Source organism: Lycorma delicatula, chromosome 4 (assembly GCF_047948215.1).
Source record: "Lycorma delicatula isolate Av1 chromosome 4, ASM4794821v1, whole genome shotgun sequence".
NCBI classification, from domain to species: Eukaryota; Metazoa; Arthropoda; class Insecta; order Hemiptera; family Fulgoridae; genus Lycorma; species Lycorma delicatula.
The window spans coordinates 170,302,245-170,326,455 of record NC_134458.1 but is presented as its reverse complement, the minus strand read 5'-3'; the positions used below and the strand labels follow the sequence as shown (position 1 = coordinate 170,326,455).

The window sequence follows — 24,211 nt, the reverse complement described above, 5'->3', positions numbered from 1 at the left end:
TGAAATCCCACCTAGTTCAAAAAACCAAAATTACTTCTTTTTCTTCTTTTCCTTGTCCACAATACTAGGCAATACAATGGATCACAGACCATACTCTTATTATATCTTGCCATCACACCTCCTCCGTAATCTTTTCCACCTTAATTTAACGCGTAAGTTTTTTGATGTAATGATTGATCACAACCTGTCTTGGAAAGATCATGTAAATTAAATTCATAAAAGAATAAACTTTTACTGAAATAGTAATATCAAGGTTTAGTGGTGAGAATAGCATATCATCAAGTAATGAAGACTGATAACTGTTAATAAAAATTACTACTGTTTTTAATATTATTTCACCAAGTAAAAACCAGATTCATGAAAAACCAATGTTGATTGGTTTTTCATGAATCTTAACTCTATTGTAAAATTGCTTGAATTCTAATAATGTTGTTCTGTGGATCAATCAGTGTTCCATCTTTTGTCTCAATAACTACGAATATCTAATTTCCTCATTTTTAAGTGAATGAATTTTTTCATTCACTTAAAATTGATTGTGGCTTCATAAGTAAATAATAAAAAGCTTAATGTTCATTGTATCTTTAAAAAAAATTGTTTATAGGCTTCATAATACCTCATTTACCGTACTTTTTTAGTCTTTCTTTTGTAGCCTAAAACATCTTTTTACATTTTGTTAAGATAATGATCCCAAAATAGTATCCATATCTATCTATGAAGAATTACTCTAATCAACCAATCATCACTAAGTTTTCATATTAATATTAGAACAATAATTTTTCGTTTCATTCTTATTCAAAAGAGGTTGTGGTCCATCATTCTAGGAGTGATGACTGTTTTAAATGCAATTAAACTATTATGACACAGACTATTTTCTTGTTTAATATAGTTACTTTTAAAGCTTATCAAAAAATTGGATTTAGCTGTATGTATATTTATAAAAAAATCTATCTATAATCTATTTGTATTAAGAGCTGGAATGTAAGATCTGTATCATCTGTGTAAAGTACATTTTTTAACTCTTTTTAATCACTGATAGTAAACAGTTCCTATGCATTATCAAATAAAGTCAGACCTAATATTCAATTCGTAACACTCTGGCTTACACTTTGAAAAACAGTTACCAATACTGGTTACTAATACTCTCGCTTGCTTTATGTCTGCACATTCTTTCCTTCAGTAAATATAATCTAAACTGGTTATGGGCTACACCAAATATATCTATTTTCTTCCAGCATTTGTTGATGGAAATCAAATCACAAGATTTACTTAGGTCTATAAAGATCAAAAAATTCCTTCTTTTGAATCCATTGCACAAGCCATTTCTTGACAAACTGTAAAATAATAATCTTGTTTGTTAGATTTTTGTTTCATTCTCTGAATCGACGTTATTTTGCTATCATATTATTTCAATTTAGAAGAAGTTCTAACCTAAGGTATACAGTTATATATCTTAGAGAAAATAAAAAACAGAGTTTTATATTTATAATTACCTGGGCTTATTTATTATTGCATTTATACATAGAAAGATGGATATTTTAATTGTTTACAGCAGTTACTAAACAAATACATTAAATTTATCTAAAACAAAAAAAAAACTTCTAGAATTATCAGTAACTATATAATCTATCATACATTACTTAATGTGTAAGCAAACATTTCCTCAACTAGTGTTTTGAAAAATAAATATACAGAGGTAGTACTGAACCATATTTGAGATCTAAAATAGGTTTTTATTCATTTCAAATATGTTACATGGAGTGTACACATTATCCTAATTGTTAATTATAACAGAAGTAAAACAAACTTAAGTAAGTGTAATCTTAAAAAAAAGAATATATTGATACAAATTTAAAAAGATTAAGAAATGAAATTTATATATAGCATTTAGTAAGTCAGCAGGAATAATTTATTTTACTAGGTGGGTCATCCACTCAAATAAAGTTTGGGAACTTCAAAATTAGAGAAATACTCCTACATCAAGCAAGGTATTAATTAGTAGCCCACTACTTTCCCTATAATATTGTAGAAGTGCACTGATATTTCACCACTAACAAAAGATTTATTATTTTACAGAAATTATTGAATCAATCTCTTCCATTGTGCCTGTATCTAAGACCATTCCAGAATCATTTAAGAAACTATCTCTAAGAGAATTTGAATCTTTATTGCACGATAAATCCTTTTTTTTTTGCATAAATTTAATTACTCCCACGAAGAAAATATATATATTAAATGAGCTGCTGATTACACTACCATATGATGACATATTTTCAAGGCGAACCCTTATCGTAACACAAATTCAATCATTTTAACAAACTTATTTTAACCAGACCAAGCTAACAATTTTGACTAATTAATTATCTTTTTAATTTCCTTCAACATTTTATAATAATCATATAAAAATAAAATATAAAATTACTACTTTCATAGAAAATACAGAAGGAATAACCAAACATAATAAAATATACAATAATAAAAAACCCAACCATGCTAGCAAAGGGCATACATACATACATGGATAAGGTCATAAAGGGACAACAAGGGTTGTATTACTACACAACATAGGCGGTATATGAGGCTCTATTACTCAATCCCCTAAAACCCCCTTCAAAAAACATAATATTGGGGTCGCTTTATTGTCCTTCAAGATATGGTATTACTCCACCCTCCTCATCTATCCTCCCGCACCCTCAGTCGACACTATTTTTATTGAACGATACTACACCATAAGATAAAGTACAGCCGCGCATATGTTTAATTGTTTGATTAATGAGTCTTTCGTTTTCCTTAGCAGTGACAGGAAGATATCGAGGCAATGATCCAGAAACATGGCCCTGTACATATAATGTAAAGGGGGAAAGAAAATAATGTTGTACTGCTTAGGGAGTAAAGTTGTACAAACGTACAATTTTATGTGCCAGGGATTTAATGATGTATGTATAACGATGTAATGAATAACCATCCTCTCACAATAAGGAAATTAAAGCGACCATAATTTTACATGATCATTAACAATTATAACCCCGGCTTAAAAATGGATACAGCTATTTGTAGCAACAGTTATTTTCAATTAAAACATTAATAATTTTGTATAAATTACAAAATAAATACATACACAGCTTAAAAAATAAACCAAAGTATTCTATTGATAACACTGGTCAACATGATTTTTGTCTCACGAGTACTGATAGGTGTATTTAATACAGTTTTTTATCCTGTTTTCAAATATGTATTCAGAATTTTTCCATCACCCACAGTTTTTTTGTTATTTTAATTTTTTTTAATATTTTAAAACGTTTTTTGTCCATTTGTCCACTGTCAAGTAAAAACTCCCAGAGCATTCTAAATATGATGGAACCAAATGAGCTAACTCAAAGGGTAGCGTTGCTACTATTCTGCAGGTTCAGACATGTGTAGACATATACAAACGTGATCTAGTGTAGCACACATTCATCAGAACGATGCCAGTTGTGAGATAGTAATGAACCAGTAAACATGTCATTGTGAGTGCGCTTTGTATGTTTCAATTATTGTATATTACATATTTACATCTTTATTTCTTTTAATAAATTGTTAGTTATAAAATATCTTGAGTTTGTTTAAATCATCCTAACAATTTTTGTTATGTATGTGGTGTTCAAGTCCCAAAGGCAAAACCTTACTCCATCAGTAAAAAAGTGTTATGAACTTTATTTTGGGTGTGAAGTTGGAGACCAAATAGGGGCCTAGACCCCACATATCTGTTGTTTATCGTGTTCTAGGCTTCTCACAGCATGGAAAAATGGTACACGCCACGTGCCATTTGCTATCCCTGTGATTTGGAGGGAACCCAAAGATCATCCTTCTGATTATTATTTCTGCTTAACAAACATTAAAGAGATTACGTCAAAATCAAAACATACAGTGGTGTACCCTAACTTGTAATCTGCAATGAGACCAGTTCCACTGCAAAGAATTACCCATACCAAAGCCATGTGACATTAGATGAAGAGAGCTCAGTCTGATGAAAATAAGGAAGAAAAAAACAGATTCTGGTGATACAACTTTTGAACAGAGCAATTCATCTGAGTCTCATTTACTAACTCGAGAAAATCTTAACAATCTCATACAGATTTAAAGTTATCAAAAAAACAGTCTGAAATGCTTGCTTCCGGCTGAAAAGATGGAATCTTCTTCAAAAGAATACAAAGATATGTACTTATCGTAATCATCATTCTGAATTTAAAAATCATATTTCTAAAGAAAATGGCTTAGTGTTAAAATGGCTTTTCTCTTATGGAGACACTTTGTCATAAACATAACCCAACAGAATGGCAATTGTTCATTCATTCCTCTAAAGTTAGTTTAAAAGCTGTGCTTCTGTATAATGACAATAAATACCCATCAATACCTGTGACTCACTTTGCTAGTATGAAAGAAACATTTGAAAACTTAAAATTTATATTGAAAACGCTTCAATATGCAGCGTATGAATGGAATATTTGTGATAATTTGAAGGTAATTGCACTTATTCTTGGTCTGTAGCTTGGTTACACAAAGTACTGTTTTTTGTGTGAATGGGATAGTAGGGACAGAAAAAGCCATCTCATTAGAAAAGAATAGCCTGAATGCAAATCACTCATTCCTGAACAGAAAAATGTTAAACATGACTCATAGTGTAATCCTAAATATGTGTATCTACCAACGTTATATATCAAACTAGGATTAATGAAGAATTTTGTCAAGGTCATGGACAATACTCCTCATTTCATATACTTAAAATAGAAGTTTCCTAAAATTAGTGATGCAAAAATTAAAGAAAGAATATTTGTGAGTCTACAAATATAACTAATGCATGATGAACATTTTGAGGAACTATTGAATCCACTGGAGAAAGCAGCTGGGCAAGCATTCAAAAATATTACTCAGAGTTTTTGGGGAAATTGAAAGGCGGAAAATTACCGTGATATGGCAACGATCTTATCTTATAAAAGTTTGAGTTGTAATATGTCCTTAAAGTACATTTCCTGCACTCGCACCTAGATTTCTTCCCGGAAAATCTTGGCACAGTGAGGAATGAGCATGGAGAACACTCATCAGGAGATTTCAGCTATGGAAAAGAGGTATCAAAGCAAATGGAATCCTAACATGATGGCAGATTTTTGTTGGACCATCAAGAGGGATGCTCCACAGGCGAAATATAGCAGAAAATCATCATTTTTTACTTTCTAGGTGAGTAAAATATTTGAATATTGTGTAGTAAAGAATGTAGAAAGTATTAAAATGTTTGAAATTATAAATGTCTGTCTCTCAGAAACCTTGCATGATCGGGATAAACCGATATCATATTTGAATTCAGGAGAAAAAATACTATCAGAATAACATAGTTTCCTTCCTGAGACAAAAAAATCCTTTTTTGTTCCCCAGTGTAATCACATTAACATAAAAAAAAAACACACAAATTTAATTCTTGTCTGTTTATATATGTATTATATAGTCCTGCACTTTCTTAAAAAATGTATGAGTATTATAGAAAAAAAACCTTCAATACTATGCATAGTTTAAAAATATAAAAAAACAAAAATGGCATAAATATCATAATAATTAAATAATTATTATTTTTAATAATTCAGTCATTCAGAAAATGACTGAATTACTACTGAGATCATAATAAAAGGCTGTATTATAATTTCAGAGACAGATTGCAGAGACTTGGCCTGGTGGACTCTGGTATATGTTCACAATGTGGACAGTTGGACAATACCTATCATGTTTTTTACGTATGCCCTAAGCACAAGCTAATGAGCACAAAACTTTTTGTCGGCTTGCTATTATTGGGTTGGTGTTAGATCTCTGTATAAACTGGAGGAACCAGGCTGAGTGGGCAATCGCTGAGGATTTCATAATTTACTTGGCAAGGGAAAGGATTACTAAAGGAGTTGAGGGTTCTGCTTGGATTTGCCGTATCCTACATTTTATTTTGTCTTATGGTTTATGTTGTTTCTGGTTTTATGTCTTATTATTGATTCTTGTTTTTGTTACGTTTTGCACTAACGTTGTGTGTTGAATTCAACTTTTTCCTATTTCATGTAGGTAGTTGTGATTTCAGTTCCTTGTAGTTGTCTATTGTCTTGTTAAAGACTTGGACTTGTATTTTGTTTTTAAAGAGTTATCTAGTAGGTAGCAGTACACCGATGGGAATCTCACATGTGGCATTCGCATTGGTGGCATCCTGACTGAGACAAGAACAAAGAACAAGGCTAAGAGATCTTTTGTCGAGGTTTTGAAGATGACCTCTGGTAAAGCCCATCAGGGCTAGGCATAGAGAGGGTGGTGTGGTGACCAAAACTGTTACATGGAGGGTGTTTTCCTCTATGGGGTCAGCATGACCGTTAATTAAAATATTAAAAAACTTATGGGTAATAAGTACATCTGTAATAGAACATAAATTTCTATTACGATAGATAGATAACTATAGATAAATATTAAAAATTAGAAAAAAATGACTGCCAAAAAAAACATTGCTGACAAACTGCTCTTTTTGTTCTGGTATAGTTCTATCGTGATTTTGTATTATACTAGCAAATACCTCATTTGAATTTTCAAATCAGAAGATTGGTTGCAAAGATATAACAACATTTCTGAATAACCATGATCTGTTAGATTGAGAGTGTACCTGATGTATGCAAAAGTTAGCCTTCAACCTACTACCAAATACCCCGTTTGAATTTTGAAACTGGTTAATGGTTTGCAGAGACATTATAAGAGCACCCCATTGCATTTCTCAAAATAGCGCCCCAGAGGCACCCTGTTTGTACCAGTTGATGGTGACGATTGGTTTAGCCTTGCATGAGGTGCTAGCATCACCTCACCACTCTAGTCAAATGCAGTCCCCACAGGAAACCCATTATTTATTTAATATTTTTTTATTTTATTTAAATTTAATTCTATTATTTTTGTAATATTACTCATTCGATTGATTCGAATCATTCACTTCAAACCCAACTCATACAGTGATAGAAAATCACAGTTCACAGTACATTAAAGTTTGTGCTTTAACTGGCAAATCTCCACTACTATAAATATATATATAATGCCAAATAGCACAGGCGAAACGAGCCTTCAGTCAGAAATATAATTTGTTTATATCAAAAATTAATTTAAACGTAAGGAAAAGATTTTTCAAAGTATATGTTTGGAGTGTAGCTTTATATGGAAGTGAAACTTGGACGATCGGAGTACCTGAGAAGAAAAGATTAGAAGCTTTTGAAATGTGGTGCTATAGGAGAATGTTAAAAATCAGATGGGTGGATAAAGTGACAAATGAAGAGGTGTTGTGGCAAATTGATGAGGAAAGAAGCATTTGGAAAAATATAGTTAAAAGAAGAAACAGACTTATAGGCCACATATTAAGGCATCCTGGAATAGTCGCTTTAATATTGGAGGGCCCGGTAGAAGGAAAAAATTGTGCAGGCAAGCAATGTTTGGAATATATAAAACAAATTGTTTGGGATGTAGGATGTAGGGGGTACTGAAATGAAACAAATAGCGCTAGATAGGGAATCTTGGAGAGCTGCATCAACCAGTCAAATTATTGAAGACAAAAAAAATATATATATATATATATATTATCGTTTAACCTATGACACTCCCGGTAACATAAAGATTCCTACGCAAGATTTACATCTAAATCGCTTCAGCCGTTGAGCTGCTATGGTGGAACAAATATACGTACATGCATCCTAAATATATTACACTCCATTTTGGGTAAATGTGTAGAAACAATTAATTTGTTACCATCTTCAAAAAGTAAAATTTTAAAGGGGAATTGAAAAGGATATTTTTTACTTTTTAGTGTATTTTTTTTTAAGTGGACTTTATAGTGTTAATAAATTATGCCAATCATTAAATAACATTTCAATAGTTAAAATAGAAAAATTAAATTTAGTAATATTCCTACCACCTCAAATCATTTCCTTGAAAACATTCAGTAATATCATTGGAAAATAAACATTTTGACATACAAAACTTAACCACACAACCTTAACCAAAGTGGTTGAAATTTATTGTTTTTCACAGATACTTTAAAGAATGATATACAATATCTGTTATAACTGTTCAACAGTGAAATATCAATCGTTTTCTAAATATGGATTTGCCTAGAAAAAAAAGCTGTGTAACAGTATAAAAAATATTAAACAAATTGTAGAAGAATTAGTTCCAACAAAATCCAGTAAAAAACATCAGTGGTGGAACAGCAAATGTGACAAAACAGTGGAGAAAAGACATCAAGTACAGTTATTTCACTAATTCCAAAAATCAGAAACATCCTTCCAAAATCTAGTAAAACAAAGAAAAGAAACCACATCAACCCTAAGGAGACAAAAAAAGACAACACCATAAAGGCACTGAAGTCAATAGAAGAATTCAATAAAATACAGTTGAGAGACTACTACAAAAACCTTCAAAAATCAGCTCCAAACATACAAATCCCCAACCCTAGCAATAAAGAATGAAAATGATAAACTGGCCATAATAACTCCTAAGCTGTGAAGAACCAACAGAACTCCTAAACTTCAACACCAACACCCCAATAACAACACCACCAGAAAACATCAACCCTCCCACAATAAAAGAAGTCTACCAAGCACTGGGTGATATGAAGAATTATAAAGTAGCGGGAGAAGATCAGACTTTTGTAGAGATCTGGTAACATGCAGGAAGATCAGCAAAAATTGCCCTTCATCAACAGCTTGTCAACATCTGGATCAAAGAAGAACTACTGCAACACTGGACTACAACACTCATCCATCCGCTACACAAAAATGGGGATAAAACAGACCCTAATAATTACAAGGAAATTTAACTCCTAGACACAACATACAAAATTCTTTCATGAATCATCCTCAACAGGGTTGGTTCACAACTCAAGAAAGAACTAGGAGAAAACCAGGGAGATTTCAGACCCTGGAGGAGTTGTCCAGACCAGATCATGAGTCTCAAGCTAATAATAGATTACAATAGGAAAAGAAACAGAGACATGGTGATAACATTATTTGTAGATTTCATGAAAGCTTATGACTGCAGAGAATCCCTATTAAAAATTCTAAGACACCTAAGATTATATACCAAATTAATAAACATGATAAAACTGACCCTCACAAACACTGTCAGAGGTAAAATTCGGTTCTCAAAACCATTTGAAATCAAAACATGCCTGTGCCAAGGCAATGGGCTCTCACTGTTATTATTCACTGCGCTCTAGAAATGGTAATGAGGGAATGGTTAAAAAAATGTCCCAAAATTAAAAACAGGCTGAAAAATCAAAACAAACTGTTTGTTTTCACTGACTTGGCACTGCTAGCAAACGACATCAATGAAGCTAAATCACAGATATTAGAACTTCAAAACATTGCAAATAAAATTGACTTCAAAATATCATTGGAAAGACAGAAATTATGCCCCAAAAACCAACACAATTAAAAGAAGTAAACATAAACAATAATAAAATCAGAATAGTAACCAATTTAAATACCTCAGAGAAATAATAACAAACAGCCTATACAAAAAAAACCTCAATCCAAATAAGAAGAAACAAATTAGCCAAAGCTCAAAAATTAACCTGGTACACTTACAATAAAAAATGCCTATCAATAAATGCAAAAATAAGACATTACAACAGTTATAAAACCAGAAGCCACTTATGCAGCAGAAACACAGACAGACTCCAGAAAATCGAAAGAAGAATTGGAAGAACCTGCATCAATAAAATGTACCAGAAAGATAGGCAGTGGTGGATTGTGTCCAAAAAAGTTGTGTACAAAGAGTAAGAACCCATCACTGATACAAGCGTAAAAGGAGACTAGGATTCTTTGGACATATCATGAGGAAGCAAGATTCAAGACTTCTGAAACAACTAGTACAGTACAATCTCGACTTGAAAAACACCAAGAGAGGATGCAGATGGATCAGAGAAATAAGAGAGGATCTGAAGGAAATTGGCCTTACATTAGGTAAGATAAAATTAAACAAGAAAGTCAAGAACAAAAACACTCACTTCAGACCCACAAGAAAAAACTCACAATATGACCATTTTCAACACCAGAAAGGGCCTAAAGATTGGAACGTATGAAAAAGTACTGGAAGGACTGCAAGGCCCAAATAGTCCCATCAAAGAGACTTGAATAATGGATTGATTAAAGTGATTCTACACGATCATAAAAGATAATAATAATAATAATAAATATTTTACAAGAAATCTAAAAGTAAGAAGTTTGTATCCTGATAAAATTAGGCAAATGAAAGCAGAAAGATAACGTAAAGGCAGGTATCAAGGAAAAGCTAATGCTCCGTGAATGTAGAATATTTATACACCTGTATTACATATTTATCAATAAACAATATTACATATTGCTTTCAAAACAACTTTCTTGAATTTTATACAAAATTATTTTGAATGTAAGAATGACATTATGTATTGTTACATTACAACAATTCACGAAAATTGTCACAAAGAAATGTCACAAACATAAGAGAGGAAATTGATTTGTTTTGCTGAGTTACATAACGGAGTACAAGATGGACAAAACTTAAAAAAATATATTACACAGTTTATCGATGTTCCAATGTACTTAAGATACAGCATTTATTTAAAGATACAGCATATTTAAGATACAGCATATTTTATTTAATTATAAAGTATTAACTTTATAATTAATTTTATATCAATATTAATTATATAATTTTATTTTTATTTCTTTTTGAAAATAATCCCTATGTAGTTCCTTACATTATTCTTCATCTGATTCAGTTTAAGGCAGATGGTAAATGATATACCACGTTGATAAGAAGTGCTTTTATGAATGTTAACTGTATCATTCTTCAAAGCTGTGTGCTGTTTATATCTTATTATAATAATTTATTTTGTTATAATTTAGCATAAATTCTATTACTGAATAATCTGTTCTTAATAATCTTGAAACTAATTTGTTTTCAATTTCAGAAATCAGTGGAAATAAATTATGTATTATGTATTAGTAAAATGGGCTTGCAGATCAGGAAAATTGAATAATACTAGATACTCTTTTCCATTTCACTGGGTTACTATCCATTATTGGCATCTTTTACATATAACTAAAGATGCTAATGGCTTGAAAGAAGTTAAAGCTTTGAAAGGGAAATTTAACAATTTTACAAACAGAATGTTTTGATACACATTGTACAATTCACATCATAAATGATGTGAGTGCTTTTCGATAGATAGCAAAAAGAAAATGCTTCTGACTGGAAGGATCAAAGGAAAACATGAAAACCAATTGATCACAATAGCATTAAAAAATTAAAAAAATCATGAATAAAAAGAGGAATTTTTATAGACTATATTAATTTATAAATATAATGATATGAAATGTTGATGTAACTATGTGAATATAATAAATAAAACAAGTACAGAATAAAATAGCAATTTTGAAGGCATTAATTGATATATATTTAAGTACATGTTACACATCTAAGCAGAAAATTCAGTTTTATCTAATCGGTATCATCGTAAAAGTTCAAAAACAGAATAATATTTCATCTTTAAAATGAACTTATTTAATTCAGTTTAAAATACACTGGTCAAAAAATAATTTAGTACATTAAGGTAATTTATTAAAAGTGATAAACAGGATCATAAGACCAAAGTGTTTTACTGTATTAGACAAATAGAATTATTTTTTTAAGAAATAAAATACTTTTTCTTATAAGCAATGGTTATAACCTATACCAAACAAGCATTTGGCAGCCCTAAAAATTTATTCTGACTTTTTGAAGTACTCTAATGATGTAATATTACATTTTATTCAACAGTACAGACAGGAATAATAAATATTTAATGTTGATGACAAGACTGATTGATTAATAATTAAGACGCTTAAAATTAAACAATACGGTTTGATTTAGTTACAAATGAAATTGATTTGATCATGCTACAAAGATTTATCTTATAACAAGATACAAAAAAAATTTAAACAAGTATAAAAAAATAAATATGAAAAGAGTTACAAGAACAGACTCAATATTTTTAAGAAACTAACCACTGTAACACTTCTGGAAGAAACTTTATGAAAGTCATGAATGAAATAAGAGAGTATAACATAAAAACACAGGAAAATAAAATTGGTCATGATTTAGATAAAAATAATAGTTGAATTTTGTTTTATTTTTTTCAGTGAAGCTCACAGAATAGAACATTAAAATAAAGTATGCAAAGAAAACCACTGAACATGACGTTCTAGAAAAAAAAAGACAAAGATTTTTAAAATAGTAACAAAGAGAGCATGTACAATTATAAAATTGCTTAACCAATTATCAACAATATAGATGAAATTCTAAGAAAAATAGAGTAATAAAAAAAACCCTTAAAGAGAACACATATTTATTACAAAAAAGAAAATATTGTACTGTATAATTTAAAATTTCTAATAATTTACTGAATAGATTACTATAAAATAATTATAATTATTAACAATTAGTATTATTTTAATAATAAAAACCAAAATAGAAATCTCAAGAGTTAATAATTATTATTAAAACAATAAAATTGCTGAAATTATGAGCAATTGAGCTATGGAACTTTATTTCAAGTTGTAGGAAAATAAATGTTAAAAACATTCCTAATTAAACAAAAAGTTTATTATAATGTATTCTGAATTTTTTTTGTGAGCCATCTGAACGGTTTGATGCATTTCCCCACTCCATTAAATTCTGTCTATATCTTTTACCCTTAATATTTTCCTTAAGTATCTACCTTAAATTATCTATTTCTTCATCCTATCTTACTATCTTCTACAACCAAATTCACAAACCTAGACATCAACTTAAAGCATGATGATCACATTTTAAGAGTGATACCTTTCTTTTTAAAAAATTCTACCACAAATTTATTTTTCCTAAAATTTGTTTACTTCAATTCATCTTTTCTCTTTATTTTGTATTCTTATTTAATTTTTACATCATATTTCAAATGTGTTAGATCGCATCTGAAAAGCTTCTGTATACTTTATTTTTTTGGTTTTCCTATCATGTTTATTAATTTATCTATAATTCCTAAATTTATATTTCATGTTTTCTTTATTACATAAAAGCTGTACTAAATTGTGACTGTATTTTAATATTATTTTTACTTTTTTTATCCTTTGTGATTTTACTTACTAAAAGAACAAAATTTCTGATATAACCGTGTTTTCCTATATTACATCATTTTACTTCTCAATTTTATAATGAAAGATGATTTTTTTGTTTTGAGTTTCATTATCTTTTTTCTTTTCATTTTATTATTTTTTTTTTTTGCTTACTTTCAAACGAGAAAAGAGTTAAAACTGAATTTGTTTATTATTTTTTTAATAATAAGGCACTACATTATTATTATACATCTATCAATTCAAACAACAGATTTTTTTTTGTGTAACTCAACACTGATTTACAAAGAAGAGCCTTACTATGCCTCCTTTGCCATTTTTAATACGTTATTGAACCATTTAAAAAACCTTTCTTTATTACAGGACCAACTCCATAAAAATATTACACAAACATCTCTAAAAAAATAAAAAAAGAATCATTACAATTTATGTGATTGTTGTAAATATGGTTTAAAAATATATATATAAAAAAAACTTCTTTTTTTGTATTTTCAATTCAGTTAAAAAAGTATATAGATGTATTTTTTAAGATGTTAAACATAAGCAAATTTCTTTGAATCAAATGTAAAACTGTCAATACATATGATATGTTATTTATAATATATAAGTTATAAATATTACTTATAACATTCACTAATGATAATAAGTACAGAATTATTCATCTTGACTGAAAATATTTCTACATTTTTTATATATTCATTATACTATTGAGTTATAAGTATAAGTTATCTTCAAGTTACAACTTGAAGATGTGCAATCTTTTGTTTATGGTAAAATACAACAAATTCTCCTGAAACTTATTTTTGTTTTTGCTTATTTTTGTTTGTAAACGAAATCTCTAAAATACTGTTTATTGGTATAAATACATTTTGAAACATAACAGAAGCAGGTATCATAAAATGTCAATAAAAATTAACATCACATAAAGAAAGAATTTGGTACAAAAATCTTAACTTTTACAAATCATTGCATTAGAAATATCTTCTATAACCATCATCACCTTCTAATGATTAAACCCTTGCTCATACATTTTGTGCTTGAAAAGAAGCACTTTCATTATATTATATTACTAATACTTTCATCAAGCAGACCAAACCGATGTCTTAATTTAAAAAATAGCTTAAATATATTCAAGAAGTGAAGAAAAAGGGAAAGCCAAAAGAGGAAGGGCTGGCATGGCTATTTGTTACTCCCTCGACAAGGGGGGAAAACACCCTTCATGTTTTATTGATGGGGAAGATATGCCCCTTAATCTTAGCCCCACAGTACTTGCTGATAAAAGTCAAACTATTGACAAAGAACTCATCAACGACCTCAATGACTTTATTTTAAAACAAAGACAAATAACAACAAACAGTTAAGATGATAATAGTAATAAACAAGATTTTTTTATACGCATCACAGTGACACAAGAAATATTGAGAAATAAAATGTACCATGAAAATTAAAAACAATATAATATAGTTGTGTGAATGTGTGAGAATTGTAAAAAATCAATTCTATTTTATATCTGCCGATTACCTCTAGTAAGAAATCATATAAAACAGCTTAGATATTTTATGTATGTAGAAAAACAGTTTTTCTCCACTCAAATGTTGTAAAATAAACAATCACATAAAATCAATATACCAAAACAGATAAAAAAGACACAATTCAAATCGAATACACAAAGATAACACTTTTCATACGTATACAAGGCATATTCATAAAGTAATTGGTCGTTAAAATAATTAACATGTGAGAAAAGGTTGTTACTTATAGTTTTAGTTTACTAATTATCTACTTCACTTTTCCATTTAATCGCCATCCAGTTCTAAGCACTTTTCATAACACTGCACCAGTTTCTTTAACCCCTATGCATAGAAGTTTGCCGCCTGGGAATTGAACCAGTTAACAAAGGCAGTCTTGAATTCCTCGTCGACCTTTTCAAACTGTTGTCCATTAAGCCACTTTTTCAAATGCAAGAAGAGGAAGTAGTCGCTAGGTGGAAGGTCGGGACTATATGAAGGGTAGTAAAAAAGTTCCCAATGAAAATCTTGAATCTTCTTCTTGGTTAAGGCAGAGGTATGAGAATGCACGTTGTCATGAAGCAGGATTACGCCGGACAACAGTTTCCCGCATTGTTGATTTTGGATCACAGGTTTCAGTTTGGTGAGCATTTCGCAGTACATGTCAGCTTGTTGATCCATGTTCCATGAAATCAACCAAAATGACGCCCTTTTCATCCCAAAAAACGGTAGCCAGCATTTTTCGACTTGAGTAAGGAGATTGCTTAAACTTTTTCGGTTTTGGGGAACTTGAATGATGGCACTGCATTGACTGTTATTCGTTTCTGAGTTGGTGTACAGTATCCACATCTCGTTGCCCGTAACAATATGAGAAAACAAGTCATCTCCATCTTGTCGATAGCGCTCGTCCACTCCACATTCTTTGCTCTTCATGTTTATCGGTAAGCATTTTCGGTACCCACCTTGCACACAAATTGTGATATTTGAGTTTTTCTGTGACAATCCTTTAGAAAAAAGATGCGTCCAACTTGCGAAAATTCATCAGCCAGAGCACTAATAGTCAATTGGCGATCACATTGCAGTCTTCGATTCTCATGTTCGGCAATTTCGTCAGTCTAAATACTCGGCCTGGCACTCCACTCTTCGTCATGCACATTTGTGCGGCCATTTTTAAAGTCTTGACACCATTGTCTAACCTTTCCTTCACTTATTATTGCGGGTCCATACAATAGGCACAACTCCTGATGAATTTCAGCAACTGAAGATCCTTTTTTACATAAAAATCGAATCACAGCGCGCACTTCACAACTGGCGGGAGTAACGATTGTTTCGGAAATTGCGATCTGCATTCACCAACAGGAAAACGACTACGTAATCAAAATTACAACTTCAATGGCTTCGTAAATAGCCGATAGAAGGCCCTGCATGTGTGAAACCGCTAATACTTATATATAAGCCGACCGCCCTTACTTTATGAATATGCCTCGCTCACACAGTGATACAGACTCACAGTTCATAGTTCATCAATTCTATTAATTAAAGTTTGTGCTTCAACTGGAAAATATCCACTACTAGATATATATACACGAGTAGTAGACGATCTACGGCTGTAGTTAGTTGCTCGCTAGTCAAGGTTAGCGAGCGTAGATTAAGTTTGGCTAGACTATATTTATAATTTTATTTATTTATTTTCTTATTTCAAAATAGCGTTTCAGTAACACCATCTAAGAATTAACTACAGCGGTAGTTCGCCTACTACATTAATACCCAATATTATTTAAATTAAAAATTTTAACTTATCCGTGAATTATCATTTATAAATTTGCAATTTTCGCTAAAAAGAATTATCACTTATTATTAAAAAAAAGAAAAGAATATAGTATTATCTCTGTCTAACAAACCAGGAAACAGAACTTACATCTTTCTGTTTCCTGTTTAGCCTCCAGGAATTACCGTTCAGAAAATACTTCAGAGGATTATATGTATGAGTGTAAATGAAGTGCAGTCTTGTACAGTCTCAGTTCAACCATTCCTGAGATGTGTAGTTAACTGAAACCCAACCACCAAAGAACACCGGTATCCACAATCTAGTATTCAAATCCATATAAAAGTAACTGCCTTTACTAGCACTTGAACGCTGGAAATCTTGACTTCCAAGTTAGCTGATTTGGTAAGACACGTTCATCACTAGACCAACCTGGTGGGTTAGACAACAGAACTGCTTTCACGCAACTCAACACAATACTTGCCTTACAAAAAAAAATTTACTGAACCATTTGAAAAATCTTTTCACCAATTTATTTAAAATATAATTAAAGGATTTTCTTCTAAAGAAACACCTATTACTCTGTCAATGAATTTTTAAGTAACACTAATTAAAAAATTCTTTAAAAACCCTCTGCATTATATGAACCTCTGTTTAACATGATTTTTTTTTTTCTATAAAACTAAACTCTGGGGCAGTTCCTTATTTTAGCTGTGGAATAACAAATCTACCCATTCCTAATCTATATAATATTATTATATACCAATAAAAAAAATGATCTATTATCATTTTTTTATGTTTTTTTTTAACGTAGTAGTAAAACAATTTATCTAGAAAAAATACTTTAAATCTCAGAATCGGTCAGCCTACATACGAGGTGTGACAATAAAGTAATGAGACTGATGTGAAAAAAAAAATGTTGCTTACCGTTTTAGTCATGTTTAGTGTTGTCTCCTTCAAAGTAGTTCCCCTCTGATTGCATACACTTATTCCAGCGTTTCTGCCATTGATGGTAACATTTCTGGAACTCATCTTCTGTAATATCCTCCAAGACCCTCGTCACAGCTTTTTGGACATCTTGTGTTGTTTGAAAATGGTGTCCCTTGACCGCCATTTTGACTCTTGGAAATAGAAAAAAGTCTCACGGAGTGCGACTACCACAGCCACCTTATCTGATGAATAAGGTGGCTGTGGTAGTACTGAAATTTGTTTTGAGGTTAAAAATTGCTGTACTGACAGAGCAGTATGGGATTGTGCATTATCATGATATAGAATCCAATTATCAGCAATGTTGGCACGGAGACAAAGAACTTGTTTACGAAGTCTTTCTAAAATTTCTTTGTAGAAATATTAGTTAACTGTTTGTCCAGGAGGCACCCACTCTTTATGAACAATTCCCTTGGAATCGAAGAAGCACACAAGCATGCATTTCACTTTTGACTTTGACATGTGAGCTTTTTTTGGTCTGGGTGATCCCTTTGAGCACCATTGTGAACTTTGGCTTTTGTCTCTGGATCGTATTGAAAAAACCAACCTTCATCACCAGTGATAACACGGCTCAACAAATCTGGATTGATTTCAGTTTGCTCTAACAGATCGGCTGCCGCATTTTTCCGTGTTTCTCGCTGTTGTTGTGTGAGATTTTCGGGGACCATTTTTGCATAAATCTTTCTCATACCAAGATCTTCAGTTAATATTAGACGAACCGTTTCTCGATTGATGTTGAGTTCTTCTGCAATTATTTTCACGGATAATCTTCGATCAGATCGTACGATTTCACGCACCCTGGTCAAGTTGACATCTGTCCGTGAGGTTGATGGTTGTCCACTGCGGTCTTCATCTTCAACATTCGTTCTGCCTTCACTAAAAATTTTATGCCACCGATAAACTTGAGCACTTGACATAACCTCCTCTCCAAAAGCCTTCTGAAGCTTACCATAAGTTGTCGTCGCGTTTTCACCCGATTTAACGCAAAAAGAAATGGCATACCGTTGCGCAATATTTTGCGGTTTCATTTCTGTGACTAGAGACACAAACATATGTCCACTTATTACAGCACAACTCACGACTGAGCAGTTGTATCAATGTGCCGCTTGGACTAGAAGTAGCTTATAGACCAAGGTTAAAGATGGTGTGCCTACGCAAGCTGCAGGGTTCCACATCTTGCAAAGAAAAATCAGTCTCATTACTTTATTGTCACACCTCATATGCAAACAGTTGTGCTATAATGATCCAGTATTAAGCAATGATAGTGAAAATAGTGAAGAATATCTTCTATTTGTCTATATAGACAATGTACTTTTTTTTTTAAACTTTCCACTAAAATTAGTTGCCTTGCAGTGGGATCACCCGAGAAAAGAAATTCAACAGAAAATAAAAAATAAATTCATAAAGATCGATCCACTTTATGAAAAATAAGGCTTGAAAAAACCAATCTGTTTAATTTTACAAGAAAAATTAAAATAAAAGCTCAGAAAAGAGCTTTTTCCAGAATATCTAAGTTCAGCAGTGGGAATGCTAAAAAGTCTTTCATGTAATAAAATGAAAATTTACATAAGCTTATTATGCGGGTCTAATTCTAATCTAAATTAATTATTCTATTTTAATAAAATTAATAAGAATAATTTTTATTTTATTACATAAAAGATTTTAGATTATAATAAAAGAATTATTTTCAATTATTCTTGAACTTAAAATAAGAATTAAACTATTTAAAAAGAGAGATAATAAATTTAAAAAAAAAATAATGTCCATTCTTTCAAAAAACAATTTTCTTTAATTTTTTACTTTTTATTATCTTCGCCAAAATCGAAAAAAAAACTTTGTACAACAAAAATCTAAGAAAAAGTAAAAATTGTAAAGTATTTTCTGAAACAAACCCATACTAAAAAGTGTTAAGATTGAAATGTCTTGGTATGATATAATTTGTTTAACAGTTATAAATAAGAACAGCAAAAATTGTTTCTTATAAGATCTAGGTTATTAAAATTTAACAAAATAAGACAGATAAAATTTGTTTTTAATTAAATAAAAATATATCTACAAGTTTTTAATTTCTGCACAAAAACGAAACAAAATTACATATTTATTACATAAATAATAGAGTATCTGGTAAATTTAATTAGAGAAACACAATTTTTATGCTACACTCATAGGAAGAAAACTTCTACAACAGAGAAACGAAGCTAATAATAAAGGGGAGAGCTAATCTAATTGTGAAGAGCAGAGAGAAGGAATTCAGTACTGGGTACAGTTCAGGTATTCATTAACTACATTGAATCCGGTTAGAGAAACTCATTTTGGTAGGGTCAGTCCTTTAATTGCCCTGTCCCTTCCTATTTAGATATATTGTAGCACTGTGAATTCGCTTTCAACTGCATCAGTAATTGTATATGTAATCAACAAGAAGAGAACAAACTAAAATATTTAAACATTTAATGTCAATTAAGAAAAATACCTACAATTTTATCAGCAAAACATACCTGGTTTGTGATAAAAGATTCTAGCAAAATTTTAAGTTTATTATGGAAAAGCTAAAGTATTCATCGTTATCCAGGTACTATTTCATATTTCTTACAAGAAAGGGACTCATAAAAATTTTTAAAATCTGAAAGCTTATTTGACTTCTTATCCACTGAAATTACAAAAAAAAAAAACGTTTCTTAAAGAAGGAAGAAAGGAACTTCCGTTTCAGATTTATAAAAAGTTTTGATATAAATGGTTTTAAAATTCTTTTAGTAAATTATAAAAAAATAGTTCAGCTAAAAGGAGGGTGGAATCTCCATTCTTTTGCTACTTAAAATAAAAACTTTGAAAAAGCTATTATAAATTTTATTTTCATACAATGATCCTTTTTACATGACTGCCCAAAAAGAAGTGTAATGTATTTAGGAAGTATGTATGCTTGAATGTTCCACCATAGCAACTCAATGGTTGAACTGATTTAGATGTACGAACCCACTTTGGAATCCTTATGTTATCACGAGTGTCATAGGCTCTATATACAAAAAAAAAAATATATATATATATATATATATATTTATATATATTTAAAAAAAAGGATTATCCGGTTAGAGAAACTCATTTTGGTAGGGTCAGTCCTTTAATTGCCCTGTCCCTTCCTATTTAGATATATTGTAGCACTGTGAATTCGCTTTCAACTGCATCAGTAATTGTATATGTAATCAACAAGAAGAGAACAAACTAAAATATTTAAACATTTAATGTCAATTAAGAAAAATACCTACAATTTTATCAGCAAAACATACCTGGTTTGTGATAAAAGATTCTAGCAAAATTTTAAGTTTATTATGGAAAAGCTAAAGTATTCATCGTTATCCAGGTACTATTTCATATTTCTTACAAGAAAGGGACTCATAAAAATTTTTAAAATCTGAAAGCTTATTTGACTTCTTATCCACTGAAATTACAAAAAAAAAAAACGTTTCTTAAAGAAGGAAGAAAGGAACTTCCGTTTCAGATTTATAAAAAGTTTTGATATAAATGGTTTTAAAATTCTTTTAGTAAATTATAAAAAAATAGTTCAGCTAAAAGGAGGGTGGAATCTCCATTCTTTTGCTACTTAAAATAAAAACTTTGAAAAAGCTATTATAAATTTTATTTTCATACAATGATCCTTTTTACATGACTGCCCAAAAAGAAGTGTAATGTATTTAGGAAGTATGTATGCTTGAATGTTCCACCATAGCAACTCAATGGTTGAACTGATTTAGATGTACGAACCCACTTTGGAATCCTTATGTTATCACGAGTGTCATAGGCTCTATATACAAAAAAAAATATATATATATATATATATATATATATATATATATATATATATTTATATATATTTAAAAAAAAGGATTATACTAAATACAAAATTGTCACCTCTTTAATTATCCTCTGTTAGTTAATAACCTACATTAAAGAGAAATATTTGTCAGCAATGTTTTCTTTTGCAGTCATATTTTTTAAATTCTAATAGCTATTTCTTGTTTAATAAACTGCATTGTAAAAATTTAAAAATAAAAACTTTTTGTCTTAGTGTTTATTATTGTTTACTTTTATAGATTTTATTTTAATATTGCATTTTAAGCAGGATAAAGAATTTTACTTTTCATCAAAATTACACAAATCAAGAAAATGCACACACTGTAATTGGGAACCATTGAAATAATTGATTTTGTTTTATTTTTGAATCAATTTAAAATATAACATGAAAAAAAATAATTTTTGACAATTTCTTGCAGTATTTATTCTAGTGTTTTATATTCTTATTTTTATCAATTTATAGACAAAATTTTAGTAATAGATACATATATAGATAGGGCAATAAAAAATTAAATCTTGCCTTTATAAAAAAAAATAATAATAATAAAAAGCAATAAAATGTTATATTAAATCTTTTCTATTAATAAACAGAGTGGTTGTACAAGTCCAATTGTAGATGGTTGTATCATTACTGAATCAAATTTATTATTTCTCAACTGTGATTTCTTTTAATATATAGACATGAAAACCATTTCTTTTGTTTTTGAATTATTACTACATAATTAAAGTTTTCATTCACTATGTTTTTTATTTTTATGTAAAATGGCAATTTATTTTAGTCAGTTCTGACAACAATCTTCTGTTCCTTTTTCTTTTAAGATGAAACAACCATCATCTCTGAAAAGGGGCAACAGAAAGTCAATTTTGGCCAGTTGCTGTACCTTCCCTTTATGGTTATGCTGCTGTAGCAGCTGTTGCTCTATTGCAGCTATTGTCAGGATAGTAAAAATTCAGCTATTCTATCTGGAATTCCGTTTTGACACTTTTTTTGAATAAAGTCTACTACCTATGAATTTTCTTTTATAAGCTATACATATTTTTTTTTTTATAAATATTTTTCTCATATAAAATATTTTCTTTTCGTCCAACCATGACTGTTCATAAATTTTATTTTTCTTGTCTTTAACATTAAGACTTTCCTTCTTCAGGTCTTCACTTTTAAAGAAAATTAAAAAGTATTTATTCAGAACTTTTTCTTTTCTTTGAATTAGAAAGTCATTTGCAAGAAAATAATTCTGCTTGAAAACAAAATTATTTTAGTAAGGTATGAATACTCTACTAAAGAAGTACATTTGGTTCACTCAATGGGTAAGTTTTATCAAATCCACAATTCTAAACATGTTTGACACATTTAATAGCATTTCTGACAAATTTTGTAATTTTCCACTAAAACTTTCATAAAAAAAATAAACCCTCCACAATTAAGAGAATCATAAACACAAATATAATATCAGGCAAGTGTAATACAAACGATAATAATTGATGAATGTTGAAAACATAAAGAAATGTATCCGAATAGGCCTAAGGTAATGTACTACGAGTAACGTTATAATAACTTCAACTTTCTTGCATTATGAAGAAACATAACATTTTTTTAAACGTAGTTAAAATATAACATTAGAATTAAGAACAAACCTAGATATCAAAATGGATTTCATTAAAAAAAAAAAAAAAGGTGTGTATTCAAACTAATATAGTATGTATAAAATAGCATTCAAATAATAATTACAGACTAAATAAAATAATTTGTATATTTTTGAAGTAGTTTACAAAGTAAACTGTAGCACACTAACCTGGTGCTTCCTGAAGATAATTATAAACAGCATACATGGCCTGCTCCTCTTGAACAACATCCCAAAGACCATCACACGCCAAAATTATAAAATCTTCTGTTCCATCAAGAGGTATTGCTTTTATTTCAGGATCTGCTATCACAAATGGTTTACACATCTGGTCGCCTATAAAAAAAAAAACAAGGAAATAAAAATTTTCCACTAAATATTATATATTTTAAGTTAGAATCACATTGTATGATTCGCACTTATTATTCTAAAAACAGTATTCAAAATAAAAAAAGTAATTCATGACAAACATTTTTTATAGTGTAATAAAGAATCCAGTATTAAAAACTCCCAGTCATTATTAACAAAACAAATGTAAAATAATATACAACAGATTTTATTCTTTACCTCAATTTATCTGAAGTAATTTAATAATTACAGATCTTATTACCATGCACCATAAAAGTAATAAAAAAATTACATAAAACAGTCAATAAATATTTTATAATATTTATTACATTGCTGTATTATTCTCTATTCCTTCGTTTTTAAGAATTTCCAAAATGTTCTAACAATCATCAGATAACAGAACAATACTTAATTTACTGAAAATATTAAAATTTATTTAAAAATAATAGAGAACAAAAAAGAAACAAGAAAATAAGACAGCACTATTAGATATTTAAAAATATTTATTAACTTACTCTATATAGTGCTGGGGTACATTTAAAAAAATATTTATCTCGAATAAAAATCATGTATGTACATAAAATAGCTGTTCCACTCAAAGAAAACAAATGTACAAAAATGAAACCTGTAAAACTTAACAGATTTTTAACTTTTGTCAAGAATGGTATAAGAAATTTATTAAAAAGAAGTAATTTTCTTGTACTGTTCTGAACAATAGCTTCAATCAAGGATTGAAAGAGGTTTCAAATGGAATCTTATTAAGAATTAATCTTATTAGGTATCACAAAATTATTAGGAATTCTCTGGTAATTCTTCTAATTATTCTACTCTACATACAGATCCAAATAAATGTTTTGCTTGTATCGCTCAATATTTTTTTTCACTAAAACACACACAAGCATCTCTATCTATTTTAATATTATGAATTTCATAATGTTATACACAGATGAAGATGAAATGATTTTATATTTATAA

General features: G+C 29.7%; 1 protein-coding gene across 1 annotated transcript in view; it reads right to left on the bottom strand.

Annotated features, from left to right (window-relative positions):
* The window catches only part of LOC142324071 (uncharacterized), a 761,232-nt gene that overhangs the window by 546,242 nt on the left and 190,779 nt on the right, over positions 1–24,211 (bottom strand). Inside the window, exon 7 of the mRNA XM_075364700.1 lies at positions 23,060–23,224. Coding sequence (XP_075220815.1) covers positions 23,060–23,224 — 165 coding nt within the window. The remainder of the gene's footprint in view (positions 1–23,059; positions 23,225–24,211) is intronic.